General features: G+C 37.7%; 1 protein-coding gene across 14 annotated transcripts in view; it reads right to left on the bottom strand.

The window, feature by feature from the left end:
* Nucleotides 1–23,294, bottom strand: part of ROBO2 (roundabout guidance receptor 2) — a 1,036,281-nt gene that overhangs the window by 78,371 nt on the left and 934,616 nt on the right. For all 14 annotated transcript variants that reach the window (XM_071433684.1, XM_071433685.1, XM_071433686.1 and 11 more), the window contains 6 exons: nt 19,252–19,457; nt 15,088–15,169; nt 14,252–14,417; nt 11,769–11,935; nt 7,796–7,917; nt 388–619 (listed from right to left, as the gene is read on the bottom strand). In XM_071433684.1, coding sequence (XP_071289785.1) covers nt 388–619; nt 7,796–7,917; nt 11,769–11,935; nt 14,252–14,417; nt 15,088–15,169; nt 19,252–19,457 — 975 coding nt within the window. The remainder of the gene's footprint in view (nt 1–387; nt 620–7,795; nt 7,918–11,768; nt 11,936–14,251; nt 14,418–15,087; nt 15,170–19,251; nt 19,458–23,294) is intronic.

The raw sequence follows: 23,294 nt of genomic DNA, 5'->3' as shown, positions 1-23,294 counted from the left end.
TGCAGTGAACACTTTTTGGAAGACCAAAAGCCACCTGTACCTTAGAAGGATGCATCAGCTAGAAGAATATAAGACCAGCACAGTGCTTTCTCAGGGGATATTTACAGCACAAAACTGAATATAATATCAAATTTTAACATCACCTCAGTGTGTAACAAACAGAAATCGCGTGGAAGAAACAGAGATGAACACATGCAGTCACAGAATAACCTCCAGTGCCAGCTATGAAAGCTCGTTGCTTTTTTTTGAATACATGAACACCAATATAATTGCAAAGATAATATGAGGAGTTAAGGGAAATATCTGTAGAACTGCATCTACTGAATGTGTTAATTTTTTTGTGGAAGTACCCAATTTTATCACCCAAGGGGTGCCCCTTTTACCAACCTTCCTCTGTGGTACGAGCAGACTTGGATTCACTGTCCATGCCTTGGAACTCATTGAAGTAAGGGCGGACCTTGATCTCATAGGTGACCCCCTTTTTGAGGCTGACGAGGACGGCACTGCGCTCGGTGGGCACTTTGACCTCCAGGTTCTGCCACGTGGCTGGGACGGGCAGGCCCGAGGTCTGGCGGTACAGCACGCGGTAGCCCTGGATAAACTGGGACTGCCGGTCCACCTGGGAATGGCAACAAATCAACAAACACATTGCAGCAAACAAACAAACAAACAAACGCCCCAACAAACAAACAAACCCCAACAAACTGCGCAAAAAGAAAACAAACAGCTGCCTAGAATACTTCTGTCCTCATCGAAAAGAGAAAATTCACAGTTACAACGCTGAATTTATTAATCCAACTACCTTTTTCCCAGGATCTTTTGGTGGTCACTGCAACCCCGAGATTGTTAAAAGTCTCTTTTCCCAGCCTGGTGCTTGAAGAAGGAGTCAGAGCTCTTCAGTTCTTGATCTCAAGGTTGTTTATTGTATCTTATCTATAAAATTCTTTCTCCTGCCCTGCTGAGGTCCATCCAGCAGGACAGTTGCAGGCACTCTGCCTGCCCCTGGGGCGGTGTTATGTATTTATACCAAAAACTATGTGTACAATGTTTACAATTACTTTCCAATACCTATCACCTATGTTAGACAGTGAGCTTCTACTCTAGACCAATCTGTAAGCGCCAACATCGCAGCAGAAGATGGAGGCCAAGAAGAAGAAGGAGAAAGGCCCAGATTCCTCCATCTTGCCTCCTGAACCCCCATTCCAGAAGCCCCAAAATCTACTTTTTCACCCCGTGATAACTTCACTAATATTCTACCTAAACTGTTGAGGCTTGCTGATCTTCATATAAGGTTGGTAATTTGCTCCACGGGTCATAATCAAACCCACAGGTGTTTTGGCCTCCGTGCCAGGGCTTCTGAGCCCCCTGGCAGGGATCTTGGCTGTTCTGGACAGCCAGAGGGATGTCCTGGGTTCCCACACCTTCTTGGAAGTCGATGTTGATTAATTGTCTACAAAGAGTATTTGTCTCACATTACTGGTTACAGAATGTTTCTTTCTGCTTTGCCTTCTCCAGCTCTATATATCATGAGAAATACCACCTTAAATCATAAAACAAGGCCCCCACCCCTGCAATAAATCATGAAAAGAAAACTTTGGCATAAGGCTTGCTGCATGTAAACTTACTAAGCACAGCTTGGCTACTGATGTGCTGAAATAGGAGAAGAAAAGAAAAACAAATTCTTTCAGAAAAGGACAAGTCTTTGAAGATATCCTACATGCTTACAATTAGTCCATTACTTGGCTCACAGCTCATGAAATGCACAGCAAATTAAAATAAACATAAGACAGATGCAGAGAAAACAACTTCCAAAGACATGTGCTGTTTCTTGTGTTCACAGCCTGTGCAGCCCCTTTGCATCCTGGGGTTGTGATGCTCTCAGGCCATCAGACGGAGATGGAATGTTGGTTTTGGTTTATATTTTATTTGTTGCTAGGCAAGCAGAATTCAAGATTGGACCATGGAAGTTTAACAATTTTACCCTATGAATGGGTTTTTTATTTGAAGAAGAGCTTTCTATGTGTTTTATCTTGGAGAGGTTGCATGCATCTATTTATCTTCCAAAAAAACAAAAAAGCCAAAAATCAAGGCATTATGATTCTTGCACAGATTTTTCCTGGGAAAAAACACCAAAAAACCAAAACCAATTTGATTGCTAAAAGTAAACCAAACCAAACTGCTTCTGTAGCTGCCAAAAAAGGAGCAAAGAAAGTGCAGTACAAATAACAAGGCCATAGAGCAGGCTGTTTGGTAATTCTGTGTTATAACTTAGACTCAACAAGTAGGGTATTCTTTATGCTTTTGTCAATTTGCTTGCTCAAAGATATTCCAGAATTAGAGAAACATTTGTTTGACTACTCTTAAGATTAAATGAATTTAAGGCTGAAAACACAAACCATGCTCCATTATGCTCCTCCTATAATCTTGTTACAGTTTATTGGAGGCATTCAGAGGGGACACAGATTCTTAGACATTAAAAAGCAAGGCAAGCAAGAAGAAAGTTTTATTTATGAAAGCAAGGCAGAAATGTCTTTCATCAAAACTGTCACTGTTAAAACCTTGCAACATATGTTACAACAACATTAAGCTTGCATTTTATAAACTTCTCTGCATTCACTTTAAGTGAATTTATGCACTGAAAGAGGGATATAACTCACAATAATAGCTTGTTAATACTGAAAGAATCAAGCTGTGTTTTTAAGAAGAACATTAAGCAGCTGTTTCCAGATGAAGGGAGTCTGTAAATCAGAGTAAACTGTTTTTATCCATGTTTGACTTTGATTAACTAAATGTTTTATGGATATAAAGACTTTATGACCCTCACATTTACTACAAAATTCAGAAAAAATAATGCTTTCATCCACTTTGCAATAGAGATTTTTAACCTAAATTACAATATAAGGTTATGATGTTTAATAATCAAGCACTGAGTTTGATTCTTGCTTTACTTCTTAGTTAGAAGGTACACTGAAAGATGGCATAACTTTGTTAGAACTTCCCATTTTGCTCTATTTTTAAGCTCTACTGACTGCTGCCTAGTGGAGAAAACTGAAAATTCAGAACTGACCTGACTGAACAGTAGCACGGTGTTGCTATAACACAGTGTGGAAAGCATTTTGTACAGCATGGCACAAACAGAAACCCACCCCCCAACTCCCTGAGAAGATAATAACTAAAGAATACCAACTTTCAGTTCCTCAGACTTTTGTATCTACTTCCAGACAAATTGTCCATACACATCTTTTCCTCCCAGACCTCAAAGATCTTAAATTGAAAGGCTAAAGGCTTTCATATTCCATAGAAGGACTATGAAAGCAGAATGCAGTAGTGCCACAAGGCTGTCACATTTATGGGTGCTATAAACTAGCTTGATTTGAGGCTTGCTTGAATCTCACAGAGCTGTCAATTAGTAACTTGATTACAGCTGGGCAGAGTGATCTGCCCAAATAGCAGATTATTGACATTATTTCATCATTCAGAGTCTGGGAGGGTACCAACAAAAGAAAATATTAGACATTTTTAATGTTTTCTATAAACATCCAGTCACATTCAGTATCAAGGAGAGGATACAAAGCTGTTTCTCATACCAAATTAAAGCTAGTCTGTATGAACAGGGCCTTCTGTAGGTTCAAAATGTTGGGAAACTACTCAGAGGGCACTTTACTTACTGAGAAAGGTGGATTTTTAAATTTTGTTCAAAGTTTCCAAACTAATCCAAAAATTACTCTTGGATAATTACATGGTTTAACCAGAAATATTTTTGAGAGGTAGGACAGGTATATTTCACATATACATACACACATGTGTGTATACATGTGTGTATGTTTATCTACAGTTACACAGTCATATTTAATACAAAGTGACAGTGACTTCACAATTTTCTCCATTTCTGTGGTAATGATGTGTCATGCCACAAGCAGGCTACTAAAAATATCCTTATATGATTAAAGACATTAATTCAGCTATGCAACTGCAAGTTTGGCACACATTCACACGCAGGCAGAGCTGCAGAAACATGCACTCTGGCTTGATGAAAGGATAAAGAATGTAAATGGTTGCCACTTCCTTACACAAATTACTCAGCATTATTTCAGCAGTTGCAGGAATTCTCTGTGTTGAATACTGGGTGCAGAGAATATTTCTAGTGGGTGATATCAACTCAAAAGATCTGCAAGAGTTGCTGATATAAAGACACATTTGCTCCCTCAAAGGGAGAACATGCAGATGCTCCTGGATCAGCACTAAATTAAACCTCAAGAGACCACTGTAATTATATATATATATATGGGTGGGTGGTACTCAACACTGATCTAATGTGATCTACCAGCAGAATTGGTCCTGTGTGCTCCTTCTCCCCCTCTTTAAAAGTCCATGGTGCAGGAGGCATCTACAAAACCATTTCTGCAGAGCAGGAAGCTAATTTTCCCTGCACATGCCATAGCTGAACACAAGACAGGTTCAATGGCTATTAGGTTGTTAAAACAATGGCAAGAAACTCATAATGCAGCTTCTGCTGCAGATATAAACTCCTTTCAAGTAAACCTGCTAGTCTGCACCCTAAATACATTTTGAAATATGCTCTGTAGCATGCAAATTTCTATCCCAAAATATCCTAAGAAATCCTCTGCTCCCACAGCAATACCCATAGCAATTCTCCAGCTGGGCAGAGTAGCTTGCATGCTGTGCTGATCTCCCTGGCACAGACTCACAGGAGTCTCTGGAAATTCAAACTGCACTAGCATTTATGTATCCTACAGGAACAAGGCAAATGGGGATGATAATCTGGACCTGACTCCTGAAGCTTCCAGTGAAGTACATTCATTTAAAATCTACATCAAATTAAAAAAAAAATAACCAAAAACTAGAGGTAAATAAATTATCCTTCTGCCTGCTAGCTCCAAAAAGTCAGTAAGGATTTCAAAGCAGCAATTCTTTTGCCATGTTGAAGGACTGATTTTTTTATTCCTGCTTGTGCCACAGGGTTTCTTTATAATGCCGGGGAACATTTCATATTTGGTCACTAATGAAACTTTCAGTTTAATGCCCACTGAGGCTAGAAGTGCTGACCCATAGCTGAGGTCAGCTAAAAAAGCTCTCTGAGTACGGAATATGCTCTTGCAACGTGAAATGTTTTAATAAAAGTAAAAATAAATCATGTTCAAGGCTTAAAATTAGCCATTTGACAACAGTGAGCATGTCTGCCTCCACAAGTCTCATCAGCAATAACTATCTCTGCACCTCACCTCTCTATGTGTAAAGTTAGGATAATGACATATTTTTATCATTGTGATGTTAAATTCAGTATTATTTGTGAAGCACACAAATGTTACGGTTGAGAGCATGACAGATAAGCAAGCATGTGCGACAAAATAATAATTTTTATTCAATGCAAGGTTTCAATGCTATGAATTTAATAAGACCTGGCACCACACAGAGAATAAAGAAGATAAAAAGAAATGTTTAATAGCTCCATGAAGAAGAGATCCTCTATGTGACCAGATAATTACAGCTATATTTTAATATCTACACACGAGAGGAATAAATTTAAGTGGCAATGAAAATTTAACTTTTGACATTCCTCTTCTTATTTTTTAACACTGACATTGTAAGCCTGACGTTCTTTTCAAAATATGTGTGTATATGTATGTGCATATTTTAAAACTGCAACGCAGCCACAGGGAACTATTTCCAAAATTTAAACTCAAATTTGAAATAAAGAAGAAAAAGAAAAAGCAAAACCAAAACAATCTCATAAAGGAGAGAAGAAAATGGTGTTAATTTGCTGTGAGTCAGGATGCCAGAAAGTCAGTAACCAAGGACATTCCTTGGCATTCACCCTTTGAACTGCATAAAACCCACACAAAGAGTCTTATGACTCTCATGGCACTTCTGTCCTTTTGTATGATAGCTACACTATCTATCCATTTTATGTTAATAGTGTGGACTTTATTCTCTGGATAGAGTGGGGTTTTTTCCTAGAGACTATGGTTAATTAATTGTTTTTGTTCTGGTTGCTGGGTAGTTTCTAATTAGCTGCTTCAGAGATCTTTCTTTGTGTCTTTCTTCCCCTGGGCAATTCCAAAATGCCTCTACAGAGGTCTCCGTGCTTGTCAGGTGGCACAGAGGTGGCTTGTCAGGTGCTTTGAGGGATCTTCCCAATAAGCTGGGACCCATAGCATTTCCAGCAATTTGTCTTTACCTTACCATTTCTTCACTCATTGTTCAGTAGGGGCACCAGAAAATTGTTTTAGAGGAATATATATCACACACATACATACATATATATATACACACACACACATATACATATATATAAAAATTAAAAATATAATGATGTTGGTTACATGGTATAAAACTGAATTCTGTTTATACTGGAGCTTCCTTTTGCAGTACATGCTAAAGCAAGGGCCAGCCTATGAATCTGTATTTCTGATAGATGCCACACCCAAAAAAGGACTTGAAGGAGCACCACATGGATGTGATCCAGGTTTACAATTACTCTCTGCTAACATCCAAATTTTCTACTACTGATCCATCTGCTTGGGCAAAAGGGTTTGCCACAAAGGTTAGTCAGCCTGTTCTGGAGGAATTGCAGATGAAACATGCAGCATTTTAAGAAAGCCAAGCTGCGTGTTGACATTTCTGATGGCAAAATGCAGTGACACATACTCTAAATTTTAATCTTCCACAGAAGAAAAAATTGTGGGTTTCTCTATTTATTCTAATCTGTTCCCTGACCACTGAAATCTGTCAGGACAAGGATGGTGCATAAGCCCTCATAATAATGGCTGTGTTGTGCAAAAACAACAGTAATCCTTATAATACACAATCTATCATCACACTTCTTATCTCCTCTTGTGTAATCCCCTGCACACATTAAGCTCTCAGCAATATGACATGCAGAAGAAAAACCCTGAGCATTGTGAATGCCCCCTTAGCAGAATTTATCCCATAAAATACAACTGTTTTGATGTTGTGCAGGGCAGTTTTTCTCTCACTCTTCAGCTCTTGGATCTTCTTCCTCTGGGCAGATGCCCCAACAGCAAAGCACCCTTTTCTGGTGTGCAGAGCCCTAGGAATGCTCTCCTACTCTTACAAATCCTTTCCATCAAGCCTCAGGAAGGGAAACAGAGCAATTTGAAAGCCAAACACTATATTAGAAATTCTACCCAGTAGTTTGACCCCTCAAATAGAAATGTTGTTAAGCACTGCCCAAAAGACTCTGGTCTTCTCTAATGAAAGGATATTCACTCATTGTGGGTAAGGCTTGTGCTGGCAAACCAGATGATAGACAGTGTGTCAGGCACTAGCACCATGTGCTTCTGACTTCTCTACAAGTGCTCTGTAGGAAAGATAATTTTGATTTTCAGGTCACTAAATAATAGGGTATTGTCAGAGTTCACTATGACTTGAAGGAGACAGTACTTTTTCACACAGGAATTTCTTGTTGATATTTAACTTTGATTATTTCCTGACATGCAGCGTAATGAATCCACAGATCAATTATCCTTCAAACAAGCTCATTTTTATAATGTTTTTCTAGTCAGACAGCTAACTTGTTTCAAGCAGAAGACTGAAGACATTGACCCTGCCTGGCTTGAAAGAGAAAATGACTATTCCATTGCCATATTTATATACACATATACACACATATATATGTACACACACTGCTGTACGTTAGGTTGTCAGAGCACTCATATTGGGGTCAAGACTGGGTGGTAAAACACTGAAGGGATAAATAGGGAAAATAAGCAGACTGAAAGCACTGTTGAGGTAAGAACAGCAGAAGCTTTACCGTCCAGGTGACTTGCACTGTCGTGGGTGTCAGCACAACAGGATTGTGCAGCCGTACAATGACATCTCCCAGCTCCTTCTGGACTTGCCTGTGATCCACACCTTGTGCTGGGGGGCTGATATCTGCCAGGCACACATAGGAAAGCATCACTTTAATGAGAAGAGCTATATATGGCATAAAAAAAATGTACTGAGTAGCCTAATGACCTGACTTGAAAATCCTCTGTTATAAAAAAAAATACAGCACTAAGGTTGAAACCTAGACAAATATCAAATAATGCAAACAAACCATCCACCTCTAGCCACTTAGGAAATCATGAAATATAAATATGATTAAAGGAGTATTCTGACTAGATGGCAAAGTTTTCTCAGCTTGGGTAAATGATGAGAGAGATGCAATGTTCACTAGCTCCAAAGCACTCAGATAATAATAATGCTGCACAGATGTCTGGAACCAAATTGGTTAGTATAATTGAAGAAAATGAACAGTGCTTTTTTTATTTTGCTAGAGCACACATGACATTAAGTCATTATATGTTTCCAAACTTTCACTAAGCTTCCTCTCCCCACATGCCATGCACACAAGAAATTAAATACTAAAAATAGTATTTTCCCCTGCAAAACAAATTTTCCCTTAACAGACATAGCTAATGAAATCCAGTGCAAACATGAAAAAAAAAAGATTTAATTTAGGAAGCCAAACTGATTCCCATCTAGTAAAAGGCCAGCAAAAACAATCTACCACAAAAAATTTCCCTTCAAGATGACGTGCCCTTCAAAGTGTGTGTGGGGAATTGTTTCTTCTAGTCAAAATCTGATTATAGAGATATTCAAAAAAGGACTAATAAATTATGGTCATGCCTGGCTAGGCATCTCTGAATTCTGCTTGGTCTTCCCTTAGGATTCAATAGTCAAAGTTATAGTCACAGTTCCTCATTTTTTTGATCAACATCATGTCCTTGTGAAAAAGATACATAATTAAGAGTTTTTTCCCTTTCTGATTAACTTAGATATGGGAATAGGCACAATATGATTTCTGTTTATCTTTTAAGTGCTATTTAAAAGAAATAATAGTTGTCTTAAAAATGAAGCCTTTAAATCTAACAAGTGTAATCAAGGATCTCTAGGTCTTGAAAGTAAGTAGTTTTTGATGATCAATAATCCACATTCCTAATTCTGGGTTGTTATGGGTTCTGAGTCACCAATAAACAATATTGCCACAGGCTTCTATTGATATCCAAATTAAAATGGCTCCATGGATCTCCAAAGGGAATATAATCCAAATATGAGTGTCAGTGAAGGTGGTGCTCTATCAAATTATGTTTATTTGAAGCAGCCAAGACTCACAGATATTATAAAATAAAACTGCAACTCAGACTGGTCTAGAGGATGATCATTTATGCTTCTATCCACAAAAAGCTATGATTGTTGCTACAATAAACCTATAGTTATCCATGGCTGCATTTTAATTTAATTTATACTGTGGTATACAGCCAACAAAGTACCTGTGCATTCCCTCAGAGGAAGAGACATTTCCACAAAGTATTTTGTATGAACAGCATTTCATCATTTTCATGGCACATATGTCCAGAAGTAACAGAATGACATGGACTGATAACAGTAAGAAGTGAATGCCAAGATGTACATGTGGAATTCAGTTTTCTGGTATGTACACTTGAAAACATATGTGATGCTCCCAGTGTAGGGTCATTTTCACAAGCCTAGGAGGCTCCTGGTGGAAAAGCAGTTCATCTGTCTCTAAGGGTACAATTAAGTATTGGAATAATAGAATCATGACTCAAGCAAAACTGGTGAAAGGAGCTACATCCTGATCACAATTAAATTGGTTAGATATTTTCTCTGACACCTCTTTCTTTTATCTTTTATTTCAGTGAATATACTATTATTTATTATTATTTTGATTTCAGGATAGGAATATAGATAGTTTTTTGGGAGAGATTTTTTAGTATATTGTTTCATCTATTAATAATCCAACAAGAAATCAACTCCTTCATTAGAGTAGTTACTGACTTCTCTGTCCCTGTTTCACATAATTCATATAAGACAAACCTTTTGAAAGTACCTGGTTATCTACTTGCAGTTCACTGGTGAAAATTTACACTAAATCCTATTATTTGTATTTGCTGCACTGAATACCAGGACATGAAATGTTCAGCTATGAAAGCTTCCACAGACACCTGTTGCAAATTATTATTTTATAGCACTGCCATAGCTGCTTTGTTATTTCTCCATGGCCACTGTGAATAGGCTTTCCACTGTGTGTCAGCTTCTTCTGTGAGCCTGAATTGAATTCAGGCATAATTAGAAATCACATCAAAACATTATGTTAATTTTCAATTGATTTTATGATTTAATTCTATTAAACTGCAGGCTTGCAAAGAAGCTATAAATCCTGTACATGTCTCAGTGTGCTTGACTGCTAAACAGCTTCTGGAAATGGAAGCTGCAACACATGCTGTAGCTAATTAAAAGACATGTTTTTACTGAAATCAAATTGCTTGTCAGTATGTCAGATAAAAAGTCTATACTTGACACTCAAATGCCAAACAAAGTTGTTTTTTTTTTTTTTTTTAGCTAGGTGATAAGTTATGCAGACTAAAAGGCTGTTGCAATAAAAAGCATGACTCACCCTATAATAATGGGAAAATAAGAAAGAAGGAAACTTGTGATACTCCATGGATAATCAGGCCATGAAATCCCTGCACAACTCACTCTTCCAGTTTTTTGAGAAAGCAGCTCTGTTTTTCCTCTTGCAGCCATAATTACTATTTTGAGGGTATAACTCTTCAGGACAGATTTATTCAGGACTAGGCTGGGATAAGGGAGGCTGGATGGTTATGTGATAAAGAAAAACCACCCTACTCTTGTTTATCTCTTTCCATCCAGCAAAGGACCCAAACAACTTACAACACACATAGTGGAGACTGACTCAGGATGTGCTCTCCGTGGGCACCTTCAGATCTCCAGAGACAGAAGTCTCTGAATAACAATAAACAGAGACAGAAGATTTAATTTCAAATTAACTGTGACAGGGGCTATTACTTTGGATTCAAAAAATTATGATTCCAAAGAATTATGAATTTCTGTATTACAACATGTTTAACACAGAACAACACTCCTGAATTAAGTATTCAAGCTATGTCTTGTCAAAACCAAAAAAAAATCCAGGCTGTGAAGGGAAATCTGTTTGTGGCAGTTATATTCAGTTTGAGCTTGATGCAAAGTGAACAGACTTCAGTAGGTGATTCAGTAGCAATGGAGGATCACAGCTACCAATCCTATCACCACCCTACAAATGAGCAATTTCACTTCAGCCTTCTCTCTTGGCTTATGCAATGGATTAATACAAAGAATTCAGAAATACAAGTATATAAACAGAAGGCACATACCTTTCTCAGAATAACTTCTAGATATTCTTAGCCTGCAAATGCCTTAATTTATGTGAATTCTCTGCCTAAATGTTGGCTCAGATTAATCAACATGTGTTGTGCATTTCTTTTGATTAAACATAATCCTAAACACAGTTCCTTGCCTGTTATAAACACTTGTTATCATAGCATATCCCTACTAACGGAGAGGAAGAAAGGACATGGAGAGGAAAGATATTCTCCATGAAGTATCTGTGTAGTAAGGAGAGGAGAGTATTCAGAGTGCTGTTCAGAAAAGCTTGGGTAACTCACATTGCTTTCAATAGTAACCAGGGGCAAATGGAGTCTAAGTGAACTGCAAACCAGAAGTTCTACACTGTACAGAGGATTAAGGATGTAACCTTTCTCTCCTAAGCCCCAGATGCAGCAAACATTGGACTACTCTCATCTTCACTGGTGAAACTCAAACCACGATTCCTTCAGTGAGCGTGCTGAAGCCAAACAGCCAGACTGACCTACTGGTGAAGCCACAGCTCCTTCCCTCCATTTTAGCTGAAGCACATGAAACTTGGACCTGCCCCTTACCTTGGGTTCGGACAGGGTCTGACATGGGGCTGGGGTCGCTCAGGCCCTGGGGGTTGATGGCTCTGACCATGAACAGGTAGATGGTGTTGGGGCGCAGGCCTCGCACGGTGTACAGCGTGCTCTTCACGTGGTTGGCCACTGTCTGCCAGCTGTTGCTCACAGACTGACTGCAACAACAACAACAGTGTGGAAGATTATAAACTAATACCAGAGAACAATAAAGCTGTGAAAGGAACAGTGTCAGGTTCAGCTGTCTGTCTATGCCCAGACACGGGTAGGGTGGTTCTTGGGTGGCACGCGTTTCAAAGGACGAGTCTGGACTCTTCAGCTTTTCGATCTTCAGATTGTTTATTGTTTCTTATCTACAAAATTTTCTGTCTGCCCAACAGAGGTCTGACCTGCAAGGCAGCCAAGGGCACTCTTGACCACCCACGGGGCGGTCCTGTCTTTTTATACTAAAATCTACGTACATGATATTTACCTTTATTTTCCAATACTTTTCACCCATGTTGGCAAGTGCACCTTCACCATAAACCAATCCCCAAGTGCCAACATCACCACAGAAGATGGAAGACAAGAAGAAGAAAGAAGAAGGACGAGACACGCCCTGATCCCTCCATCTTGTCTCCATAACCCCCCTGTACCAAAAACCTTAAAGTTTATATTTCACCCTATAAATGTGTCCCTTTTACACCCTTCACTCTAAAGTGATTCTCATGTCCTCAAACTGCTGTCACTTCTGTGGATGGATCAAAATCAAGCCACCAAACACTCCTGGCAACATTCCAGGATTTCCGAGACCCCCAAGGGTTCTCTCGGTAACTCTGGACATCCAGAGTGATGTGCTGAGTTCCCACAGAACAGTGTTGTAACCCTGGATTGACTCTAAGTGCAGAAAAAAGTAGTAAAAGCAGGGTGAAATTAATTTTTTTTTTTTTTGGTTAGCTCATGTAGATCGGCTAAAAATCATAATGCAGCTGTCAAAAGTATTTCTCTTTGCAATAAAAGTAAAACTTTTTGCTGTTTCTCTAAAATACCTGCAAAAGGAAAAAGGTAGAAAGCTGTAAAGTAAATTTGAATGATAAGCAGGCTACTCTTGAACAAAAGGCTTAGAAAGGAAAGTTCTCTTGAAAGAATAATTTTCTATACTGCTAAGTAAACTATTTCAATAAACTGTCATTGGAAGAAAAGTGTTCTTGAACTAAATTCACTCTCAAAGTTAAAAAAAAAATTGAAAACATTCTTTGAAATGGAGGAAATTATATGAATATTTTTTCTGCCATTACATTTTCAATTCAATATTGTAATAATTAGATTACAATCCGCCATATGAAAAGATTTCAAATGTGATTGTTAAAACAAGTTTTAATGACTTTTAACGAGTTTTTAACAACTTTTAAAATAACTTTTAATGTCTGGCTTTTTAAAAAGCTATTGATGGGATGCCATTAAAGCTTATCTAGGGTGAAACATCACTAAAGTTTAAAGAGAAAAATTTATTTTACTATGCTTTGTTGCATAGCATTGATAAAAAAATCTTTGAATATATGAAAAGGAAAAAGGAAATGGAAAGCTACAAGGTTTATGTTGCTTGAATCGCTTCATTCATACAATGCATAAAGGGTAAGTTCTAGAACAAAACCAACATACTGCAAATACTGTAATGTTCTTTACATACATAACATTTGAGCTAAAATTTGCACGCACGTGACTATGAAAAATTCTTACATGAATTTTAACTTAGAGATGAACTGAAGTATATGGCATTTTTGTAATATCTGGATTAAGGAACACATTTAAGAAGGTGCAGATTTTTAAGGTGAAATGTGTTATAGAGATACATGTCAAAATATGGCCTGTGCTCAAACAAACTTGCTGAATTGGAGCCCAGGAGTTCTTTTGTACCACACAGTAATTGCTGTTGTGTGCAGGGGAGCACCTGGATTCTTTAAAGCCTCAGGCTGCAGGATAAAAGCCTAAATTATCAATACTGGTCTTTTCAGTTAGAAGTTTTCATCTATCTAAAACACCAAAAAAAAGAAATTTAAAGCACTTTGACCCCTTAATACTGACTGCTTTAACAAGAGCAGGAATGAAAGTTTGCAGAGAGGCTTCAGGATTACCCATTTATTTCCATATTGTTTGTACTATGATAGCCAAGAACCTGCAGCATTCCCACAGGAGAGCCTCACTGATCATCACTGTTAAAGGAAAAGTGACAAATAATTACTACATTGCTCTGTTATATTCTTGTTGACCTGAAGAAATAGGTAGACGTCCTCCAATTAATCACTTAGAAAAAAGAGATAAATTAGAAAAAAAATCAATGTAAAGAATATGAATCAATGCCTTCTAGGGAGTTGAGTCAGTTAATGAGCTTCTAATGATATGTGTAGAGCCCAAAAGAACACCACAAAACCCTGGTACCAGGGTTTAAGCAAAATTAGAAAGAAAGGAGCTTAAAAGTGGTATAATTCACATACCTGAAAGCCTCAATGATATATGCACTAGCTGGTAGGCTTCCAGGGGTCCCTGGCTGCCAGGACAGGGTGACACTGTTCTTAGTAACATCAGTGACCTGAGGTTTGGATGGTGGCCCAGGGAGGTCATTTATATCATAATTTTTACTGACTGTTGCTCCACCAGATTCTGTGAAGGGCAAACACAAAACGATTACTTTTTATCCTCGGTTATATAATTTGATCAAAGCAGAAGATTAACATGAAAAACATGGCAAACATCTGCAAAATCAGCATAACGGATGTTCTTAATCTATAAAGAACTAAATCAACAACTGCATTACTACCACATGTTTTTGGATGAAGGGCTCTCAGTCTTTAAGTACATAATAAAGAAAAAAAAGCAAAACTCAAAAGTTTATACATAAATATATATATATATATAAAGAAAAGAAAGAATAACAAAAAAGTCGAGCTAGTTGAAATCTACATAAAGTACCAAAAACTTGGTTGCTGAGAAATTTCCTGTATTCAAATCAACTGCAGTACTCACAGGGAGCACTCTGGATTTTTCTTGCCCAAGCCTATTACTGGATAAATCCATGTTTTATTAATGCTCCTGTTAGAAGAATTAGAGCATACTGCAGTCACTGGACACAGATATGATGTGATGCCAATGGGCATTACAAGACAACAGCAATGAAATACAAGATGTGTGAGAAGGAACATAGCCTTCTTTCTCATCCAAAACTTCTCCATGTCAAGCCCAGAAGTTCTAGAATCATTTGACTCAGACTGATGTCATATGGACTATACTTTCCTGGTGTGCCAAGTGGAGCACATCCCTGGGCATCTCTTACCTGTCACCTCCAGCACAGCACTCCAGGACGTCTCCCCACTGGAACTCGTAGCAACGCAAGTGTAAGTCCCAGTATCAGAGAGCTGGACATGAAAAGGGCATAAGGGCAGCTTTAACAACCTTTTAGAATCAGCTGAGTTTACTCCTATTTTCTTTTTCTAAATGCTCCTTGCTAAGAAGGACTTAGCCTACATTTTGCACCAGACTAGAAGGCACCAGACATTTTCAAGCAATCATTTAATGGTGGCTTTCATTTAGAGAACTATAATAAGATTACTTGCTTCTAATACTTTACTAATTCTAATTTTCATATTGTTAATGGTACCAGTACTGTAAATGCTCCAGAATGGAGCACTGACAGTGTCAGTGTTTGCATTGGTTACAAAAAATGCAGGTGAAATCAGGTAACATACATATACAATATAACAACTATTAACCTCTTAGAGGGTAAAATTTCAGCATTTCTTATCCCAGGATGACCCATAGGTCCAGTTTCCAGTGCCAGGAAGGATATTACATCACCTTAGAGTCTTATGACAGATGAAGTAATTTCTATACACCCTACATACAAATGCTGCTAAAACGTAACAGTTCTCTCTTAACAGTGGCTCTCTCTACATAGACAGTACTCCAAGCAATTTCCCAACAGCAGCATTAAGTTAGATCCTACACCATGCTTACCTTTCTTCCATCTCACATGGGATTTTATTTCAGGCTTGCAAGGCCCTTTGGTAGCAAAAAAAAATTGCATTTGTATAAAATTATTGTGATTCCCTTGTCAGTTCAAATATTTTAGATTTATTTGGGGAAACTGCTTTGAATTAGGTTGCCAATAATAATTTTATTAGCAAATTTGCCAAGGGTTTTCCTATTTCCTGTTTAAAATTTTTAAAATAAAGATTTCTGAGTCAGGAACAAGTGAAGACTACAGGGATGGATGGAAAATGGTAAGTTTAAAAAGCACAAAATATATAGAGGAGCTCTCCTTCCATGATGCATAAAGCATGGTAGTATGGAGATGGAAGCAGAAAAGGGAGAGTGCTGACTCTAGTGATTAAGAAGAATTTTATTCACCTTCACATGACTTGATGGAAAGAGAACTTGCATCCAAGAAGCTTTATTGGGCTTTAAGGAATTGTAACGAGTTTTCTGTTAAGTGCAGATTGGCACTGTAGCATATGTCCTTATATGTCAAGACAAAAAAGCAAGATGCTCTGTAGATTATTTGTAGATATATACTTAATTGATTTTTAGCTTTGTCATGCTCGAATTTTGTTGCTGTTTTTCTTCAGATACACTGAGAATGCAGTGTACCATTCTTAGGCGAGGAAGCAACTCATTAATGCCAGCTCAATTTTCTGAATGAGCATAACTTGCATTTCAGGAGATGGTTATTTGTGTGAAATACAAGCAACGATGAAAACCCCTCTGACAATGGCTCAAAGACTCAAAATACAGCAGTGCTGCTACTGAAATGAGAAAGACCCTTGAAAGGAGAGATTTTCCAGAGGAGAGAGCCTTATAGCATTCTGAAGCAGTCTTTTATTTTGCTTCCTCTGAGATTTTATTAAATATATAATTCTTCATTATGTGATAATGGGGAATATTTCTCAAGGCTATGGTTCTCAACTTCATTTGTGTGCTACTGTGACAGATGGTGCACTCAGTGAGGTATGTGGTGTACACAACAGAGTAACTTGTAGAAGGCAAACAAAGCAAGCTGGAAGTACACTCCTTTTTGCAAGCTATGGCAAATTATCTAACATCCAGGTTGTGGATGGATTAGATAAAGATTTAGTGTGTTGGTAATTCAATTATTTATACTTTTTTTGTACTATGAAAAAAAAAACCAAACGGGGAGGTGAATAGAAAAGTCTCTACTATTTAATAAAATAGAGTTTTGCTCCTTAGTTAATGCAGGTGTCTAATCCTGGTGTGGCACATTTCTACAGCAGGAAGGAGTTTTCCATCAGTCCTGAACTGTCTGAAGGTGAACTGAATGAGTGATATATGTGAGTTTTTAGTTGTGTTCTTCAGGGCAACTGAGAGATTGGCTGATCAGAAAAATCTCTATGTTCATGTCATGACCGTGGCCCATGTGACTGTTGCAGGCTCATGAATCAGACTGTGCTGTAACAGAAACAGCAGAAAAGGATCAGAAAATGGTTTGTGTTGGAAAGGGCCTTAAAGATCCTCTCATTCCATCTCTTCCCTGCCACGGTTGCTCAGAATTCCATCCAACTAAACCAGGATTCTCAAAGTCCCATCCAACCTGGCCTTGGACAGGGATGGGGAATCCACAAATTCTCTGGGAAACCTGTTCCAGTACCTCACCACCCTCACAGGGAAGATTTCTTCCTGATACCTAATCTAAATCTATCCTCACCCAGAAGGCTGAGAACATGTGAATGGAAATTATTAATTCATTTTGAACTTGGGGATGTAAACATACTTGGACATTTTCATGGCCCTTTTTTTCTTTAGGAAGTGCTGCTAGTCCTTGTTTAGGTAGACCTGAGAGAAAAGTTAAGCATTTCTCATTTAAATCCATGTTTAATTAAAATTTGCAAGGCACAAGAGAAAAAATGTGTCTATATTTCTGTGTAGTTTTTGTTCTTAAACCTGAGTCAAACAAACAGTGCACATTACTGCTACAGAGGAGTTTCTAAAAAAGCCTTTCTGAGCCTTTAAGGAAAATTGGTTACTAGTGAATGAGCCACTTAGGAATCAATAAAAGTCTCATGTCTTTCAGAACCACACTCACTACTAATACTGTTTTCTTCTCCTCTGCAAGCAATTTTATTTTCCTTTAGTTTACAGACACAGCCTTTAACAGTGAGATTAATGCTCTGGCACGATTCAGAAGCAATTTCATTGTTTGCATAGCAGCATGCAGACAGGTATCCCAAGAGCTTCTGCCTCGTGGACACTCCACAGAAGCCCATCATCAATGCCTGAAAGTTTGTTTGAAATCACTAAGCTTCCACCTTTAATTGCTGCTTTCTAACACTACTGGGGAATCTTGGCTATTCAAGCGCACCCTTTAATCCAGCTCTACAGGAAAAATGCATTAACCTTCATGGCCTAAACCTGCCTTCAGCCCAGGGAGGAACGACAAATTGTTTACTCAAGGCAAGCTAGCATAAATTTTTTAATAAATTCTATTTTGTTCCACGGCAGTTCACAATTCATCTATGATCACTGATGAGACGGCATCAGAAAACATAACTGCTCTTTATTTCTTGCCATTAGTACTATGTTTATTGACATTTTTTTGGATGGGAAAATTAAGTGCAGACATTTCTGCTGACTAAATTAAATGGTTTCTAAAATTATCTTCAAGTTCTTGACAAATAAGTACACTTAACTCGCTATTTTTCCATATGCACGCTTGTCCAAATACACACAAATACATGTTTATCTTTGAACAGGGAAAATTAAAAGCCAAAATAGAGATCAGTGATGCAATATTTATCAAAAACATATGACTTTATCCTATTAGAAGTATTAGAGATTATTGTACTATCTCATGTGTAAAAATGTAAATATTACAATAGGTATTTAATTTTTAATAGAAATCCCTCTGCATACGACTGCATGTATGCTACAGTATTAGTTGTCTTTTCCCATTTGCAGCCTGGTGGAACATTTTCAGGAAGCATAACACTGGAATAAATCAGCCAGCTCGGGACTGATGAGTTGTTGATGGAGAAAGTGCATGGTCAAGGCCTGATGAGCTCCAGATCACGTGTTAGCACAAGTACTTGGAAAATTACGGTCAGGTGCTGCCAAGGAACTGCTCTAAGTTTTGACAGAGAGGCCAATGGCTTCAGGGTAAGACCGGTGAAAAGAAAGGACTGTTCTTTTATATTTCTATCTATCCCCAATTCATGTGTTTTATTGCAACATACACAAGATCATAAACACTGATTCTGTTTTTAGGCAATTCTCATAGAAATATCTGAAGCTAGTTTCGCTCTTCTTTCCCTGCCCTTTCCTACACAACATCAAAGAATGGATAACGACTTGGTGAGAACTGCACAGCAGCAAAGACGAGTTAATTCTGAAGACAAGAGGAAGGTGGCAGAGCTGCCTGAGGCACACACCAAGAGCTCCAAAGTGGCCATGCAGAACCCGTCACACCCGTGGTGCTGCCATCACTCACCCGCAGAGCTTTGATCTGGAGCGTGCCCTGGTCCTGTATGGATGTCCGAGGGTCCCGGCCCAGGAAGGTGAACCCCTCCTTGAGCCAGCTGATGACAGGGAGGGGGTCGCCAGTGGCCTTGCACTTGAGCAGAGCTGTGCCATCCACTGCCAGCGTCTGGTTGACGGGGCCCTGGAGGATGATGGGTGGAGGCCGATCTGTCAGGACTAAAACAGTGGCACAGGCATTGGTATCCACACCTTTAACCACCTCTGCTGCTGCTGCTGTGAGCCCTATGCCACCATGCAGGACAAGTTTTAAGAAGCCAGCCTCTAAGAGGCTAAAAACGTTATTTTTGGAGGAGCCATAGATACAGGTTATCAATTAGTTGGCAAATTTGAAAAGCATTTCAGTAAGTTTTGTTTCACCACTGCAAGATAACATGTAGATAGAAAAATATCTGTTAGCAAAGATCAGGCTGATTTGGTTTACATAGGATGAAAATTAAGACCTTGAATCAGTGAAGAATTGAAGTGCATCACTCTTTTCTTCCAATTTGGGAAAGCACAAATTAAAACACACCTTTGATGTCACATCAAAATGTGTTTAATGGCTTACCCAATTAATGGTCTAATAGAGAAATCTGTTCCGTTAAAGTGAAACACTACAGCTACAGCTATTCTAGCCTGGGTACCAACCACATCCCCCATTCCTAGTCTATTTGCAAATTTTCACCAGCAAAAATATCTAACAGTTATACAAAACATTTTCATAATCTGAGTGATCTAAATGACAGTACTGTTCTTTCCAGCAGAGAAAAGCTCAAACTCAATCACACCATTTAACAGCTTACTTATCCGATAATTTCCTCACCTTTTAAAGCCACGAACTCCCTTTTTTTTCCCTGATAATTTACATCTGCATGCTTGCAATACTGAATAAAGAACCCTGCAACCAGTGAGAGAGTGCTTGGCTGTGCATAAGCCTCATTCCATGACCAGTGGGATATCCTGAAGATGAGGTAAAATGCTCATGCTCACTTTTCTTACAAGATCATTTTATCCCACATAATTCTGTCGTTGAATCTTTTGTCTGAGCCATCTGTTAAGCAACAAAATATGACCTTTGTTTCTAAAGAATGTGTTTATACAAACTGAATGTGAAATACTTGAATATACACATGGCTGGAACTGATGCAAAAAATCAGTATAACAGAATTAAGAATTCTTTTTCCTTTTAATGTATTTTTATATATTTACCAGCCGTACTGCTGCTGTTTTAAATTTTGAACAGATGAACAATTGTGTGACTGGTATTAAATATTGTAGCAGGCAGGATTGACTTCTAAACTGGTGCAAGTTAGCCTGCCTCTGCTGATGTCAATTGAGTTTGAATCATTTATTCTAGCTGAGAATCTGTTTACTGTAGTCCATACACAACACCTGACTCTAACAATGAAGTGAAAACAATTTATTGTGAAGCAATATGGCTTCTGTTGTATTTGAGCTGTTTGAGATGCAGACCTCTGGAACCTTCAACAGATCCAAAGTGCTTTAATTGCATTATTTATTAAATAAAACGTATCAGGGATATGTTAGTGGCACATTTTATGCCTAAAATAATTGTTTCTGAAATTTTAATGTTGCAAAAATACTACCTACCTTTTTACTTGTTAAAAAGATTCACAAAGATCAGAATCATTAATATTGTCAGAATCACACCTTGGAGTGTGAGCTCATCACATTCATTGAAATTGAAACTGAAAATAGAAAGCCAATACATATTTTGAACTGAAAACAGAAAGCCAATGCAGCCAATGTGTTATTTCTTAACACCAGAATGTGAAAGCTATTTTGGAAATTCTGAAATATCACCCACTGAACTTAAAGAGATAGGACAGGAAACACTATATAACAAGAAAAATGTAATGCATTTTCACCTTGATACAAAATGTTTAATCTCATTAAGGTTCCTTATGACTGCATAGTTGTTCAGCCATTTGGCAAAATAAAAACGGATCTCAGCTCCCACATACTATCAGGGTAGCTGCAGCATGAGTATATTCAAATTAAAACTCAGCTGTGCAAGTTATCCTTTAGATTTAATGGAAACCAGCAAATCCCAGTATTCTAGGTAGCTGGAAATTAAGGAAGAATTACTATTTAAGTTGCTAGCTATTCCACTGCAGTTATTTGCTTCATCTAAGTGTCTTCCATATGTGTAGCAATGCAGGTATTTTCAAAACCTACTGCATTACAGAAATTGTTCTTTGGCATGTAATTAGATTTTTTTTACAGCCCAAATGAGGAGCTCATAATCCTTTAAATAGCTCTGATCAATAGTGTAATTGAAAGCCTCCTGGCCAGAAGGAATCTTCATTTTCAAGGGTGTTATGGGTGAAAGACCACTACAGGTTTCCATGACACTAAGGCTAAAGGTTAAATGAACACTTAGAGTTTCCACTGATCTGTGAACGGCTGTATTGTCTTCACAACCATGACTTGTAAATCTTCTCTAAAACATGTGTGTGCTTGCATTCCTGCTACTTAGGTCCTCATTAGTAAGGATCCAAAACTAGGTTAGAGTTTAAAATAATAATATGTCAGAAGCATTATGAAGAACAGAGAGCTAGTGAAAAATAGCCACAAAATGGTGTGGGGACTGTTATTTGCTTTTTAAACCTTTTAATTGGCTTCTTTTCATAGTTTTCTCCTAGCTGGAAACATCTGTATCTGTTCCACAAAAACATTTTGTGTGCCCACAAACATATTTGCATGGTAAAACAGAAGTTGATTTCAAAATTACTTTAATTTTTAAAATGGTTTTGAAACTATTTGCCAATATCCATACATCCTCATATTCTGGTAACTGAAAAATTAACAGATTCCTTTCATGTTAAAATGCATCTTAATTTTTGAAGAGATGATAGGAACAGGACAAATTATATTTGTTCATTAACATTTTATTCACTATAAATGCAGGTTGGATCAACTGAAACCATATTTCAATTTGGGGATATGTGGTCAAATTAAAATGGAAATTAAGAGAAAGACAAAATGAAGTCTTTACTTTGGCACTTCCAAAATCAAAATTTAAAAAAATTTTCCTGGTGAAATGATGGGTAAAATCAGACAAAAGTAAGGAAATCCACATCATGAACACTCATGATAGAGCAGGGTTCTGTCTGAAAGGTAGAAAAGCAGAGACCAATCCCTGGTCTGTCTTTTTTTTTTTTTTTTTTGCAGAAGAGCTTCCCAGGAAGTTGTGAAGTCGTTCTGAATTTCTCCTGTTTGAAACTGTCACACTTGCCATAAAACATGTAATATACTTTGGATGAGGGCTAACAATCACGGTGGTCAGATTTGTAGACAAGTAAACTGTGAAACATTTATTAATAAATTTTAATAATTATTGAGGAGAAATTAAAATCTTCTCCAAAATATTCTGTGCATGATTGACAAATACTAATTGGAAACTATTCTTTTTATGTTGAGCATAGACAGAGATGGAAGCACTTGGTTTATTTGCATGATCTGTCATTGTAAGATTGTGAGCTGCATATTCATTTCTTGGGTTTGAAAGGATTGCTAAGATTCTTCAATTTTTAAATTGATTTTGCTTTTCCAGATGTGCATTAGACAGTGAATTACATGATAGCCTTTCAAGAAAACACAAGATTTGAATTTCAAATACGCTGACGGCTCTTAGCACAGTCCATAATCAGCAAAATTATCACTCAACTCAGCACATTTCATCACAGCTAGTAATCTCTTCTCATGTGAACACTTGAGTTAAAAATATTTCCAGTAAAGACTTGTAAGTGCAAAAATGTAACAACTGAAACACTGCTATATATGGTATAATTAAGCACTTGTTTTTCTGCACATGACATGTTTTCATTCTGTATTGGAACTTCAATTGGATCTAAATTACTCTGGATCAAACAAAAATGTGTTCAAAATGAAAAAGATGGCTCGCCACTATTATTAAATCATTAACCAAACAGAAAAATTCTGGGCTAGGAAGTAAAACTGAAATCACCAGCCAAAAACTAGAACACTAAT

The sequence above is a fragment of the Agelaius tricolor genome, unplaced genomic scaffold (genome assembly GCF_023055355.1).
Source record: "Agelaius tricolor isolate 1412-34295 unplaced genomic scaffold, bAgeTri1.0.p SCAF_9, whole genome shotgun sequence".
Taxonomy (NCBI): Eukaryota; Metazoa; Chordata; class Aves; order Passeriformes; family Icteridae; genus Agelaius; species Agelaius tricolor.
This window is presented reverse-complemented; position numbering and strand designations above follow the sequence as displayed.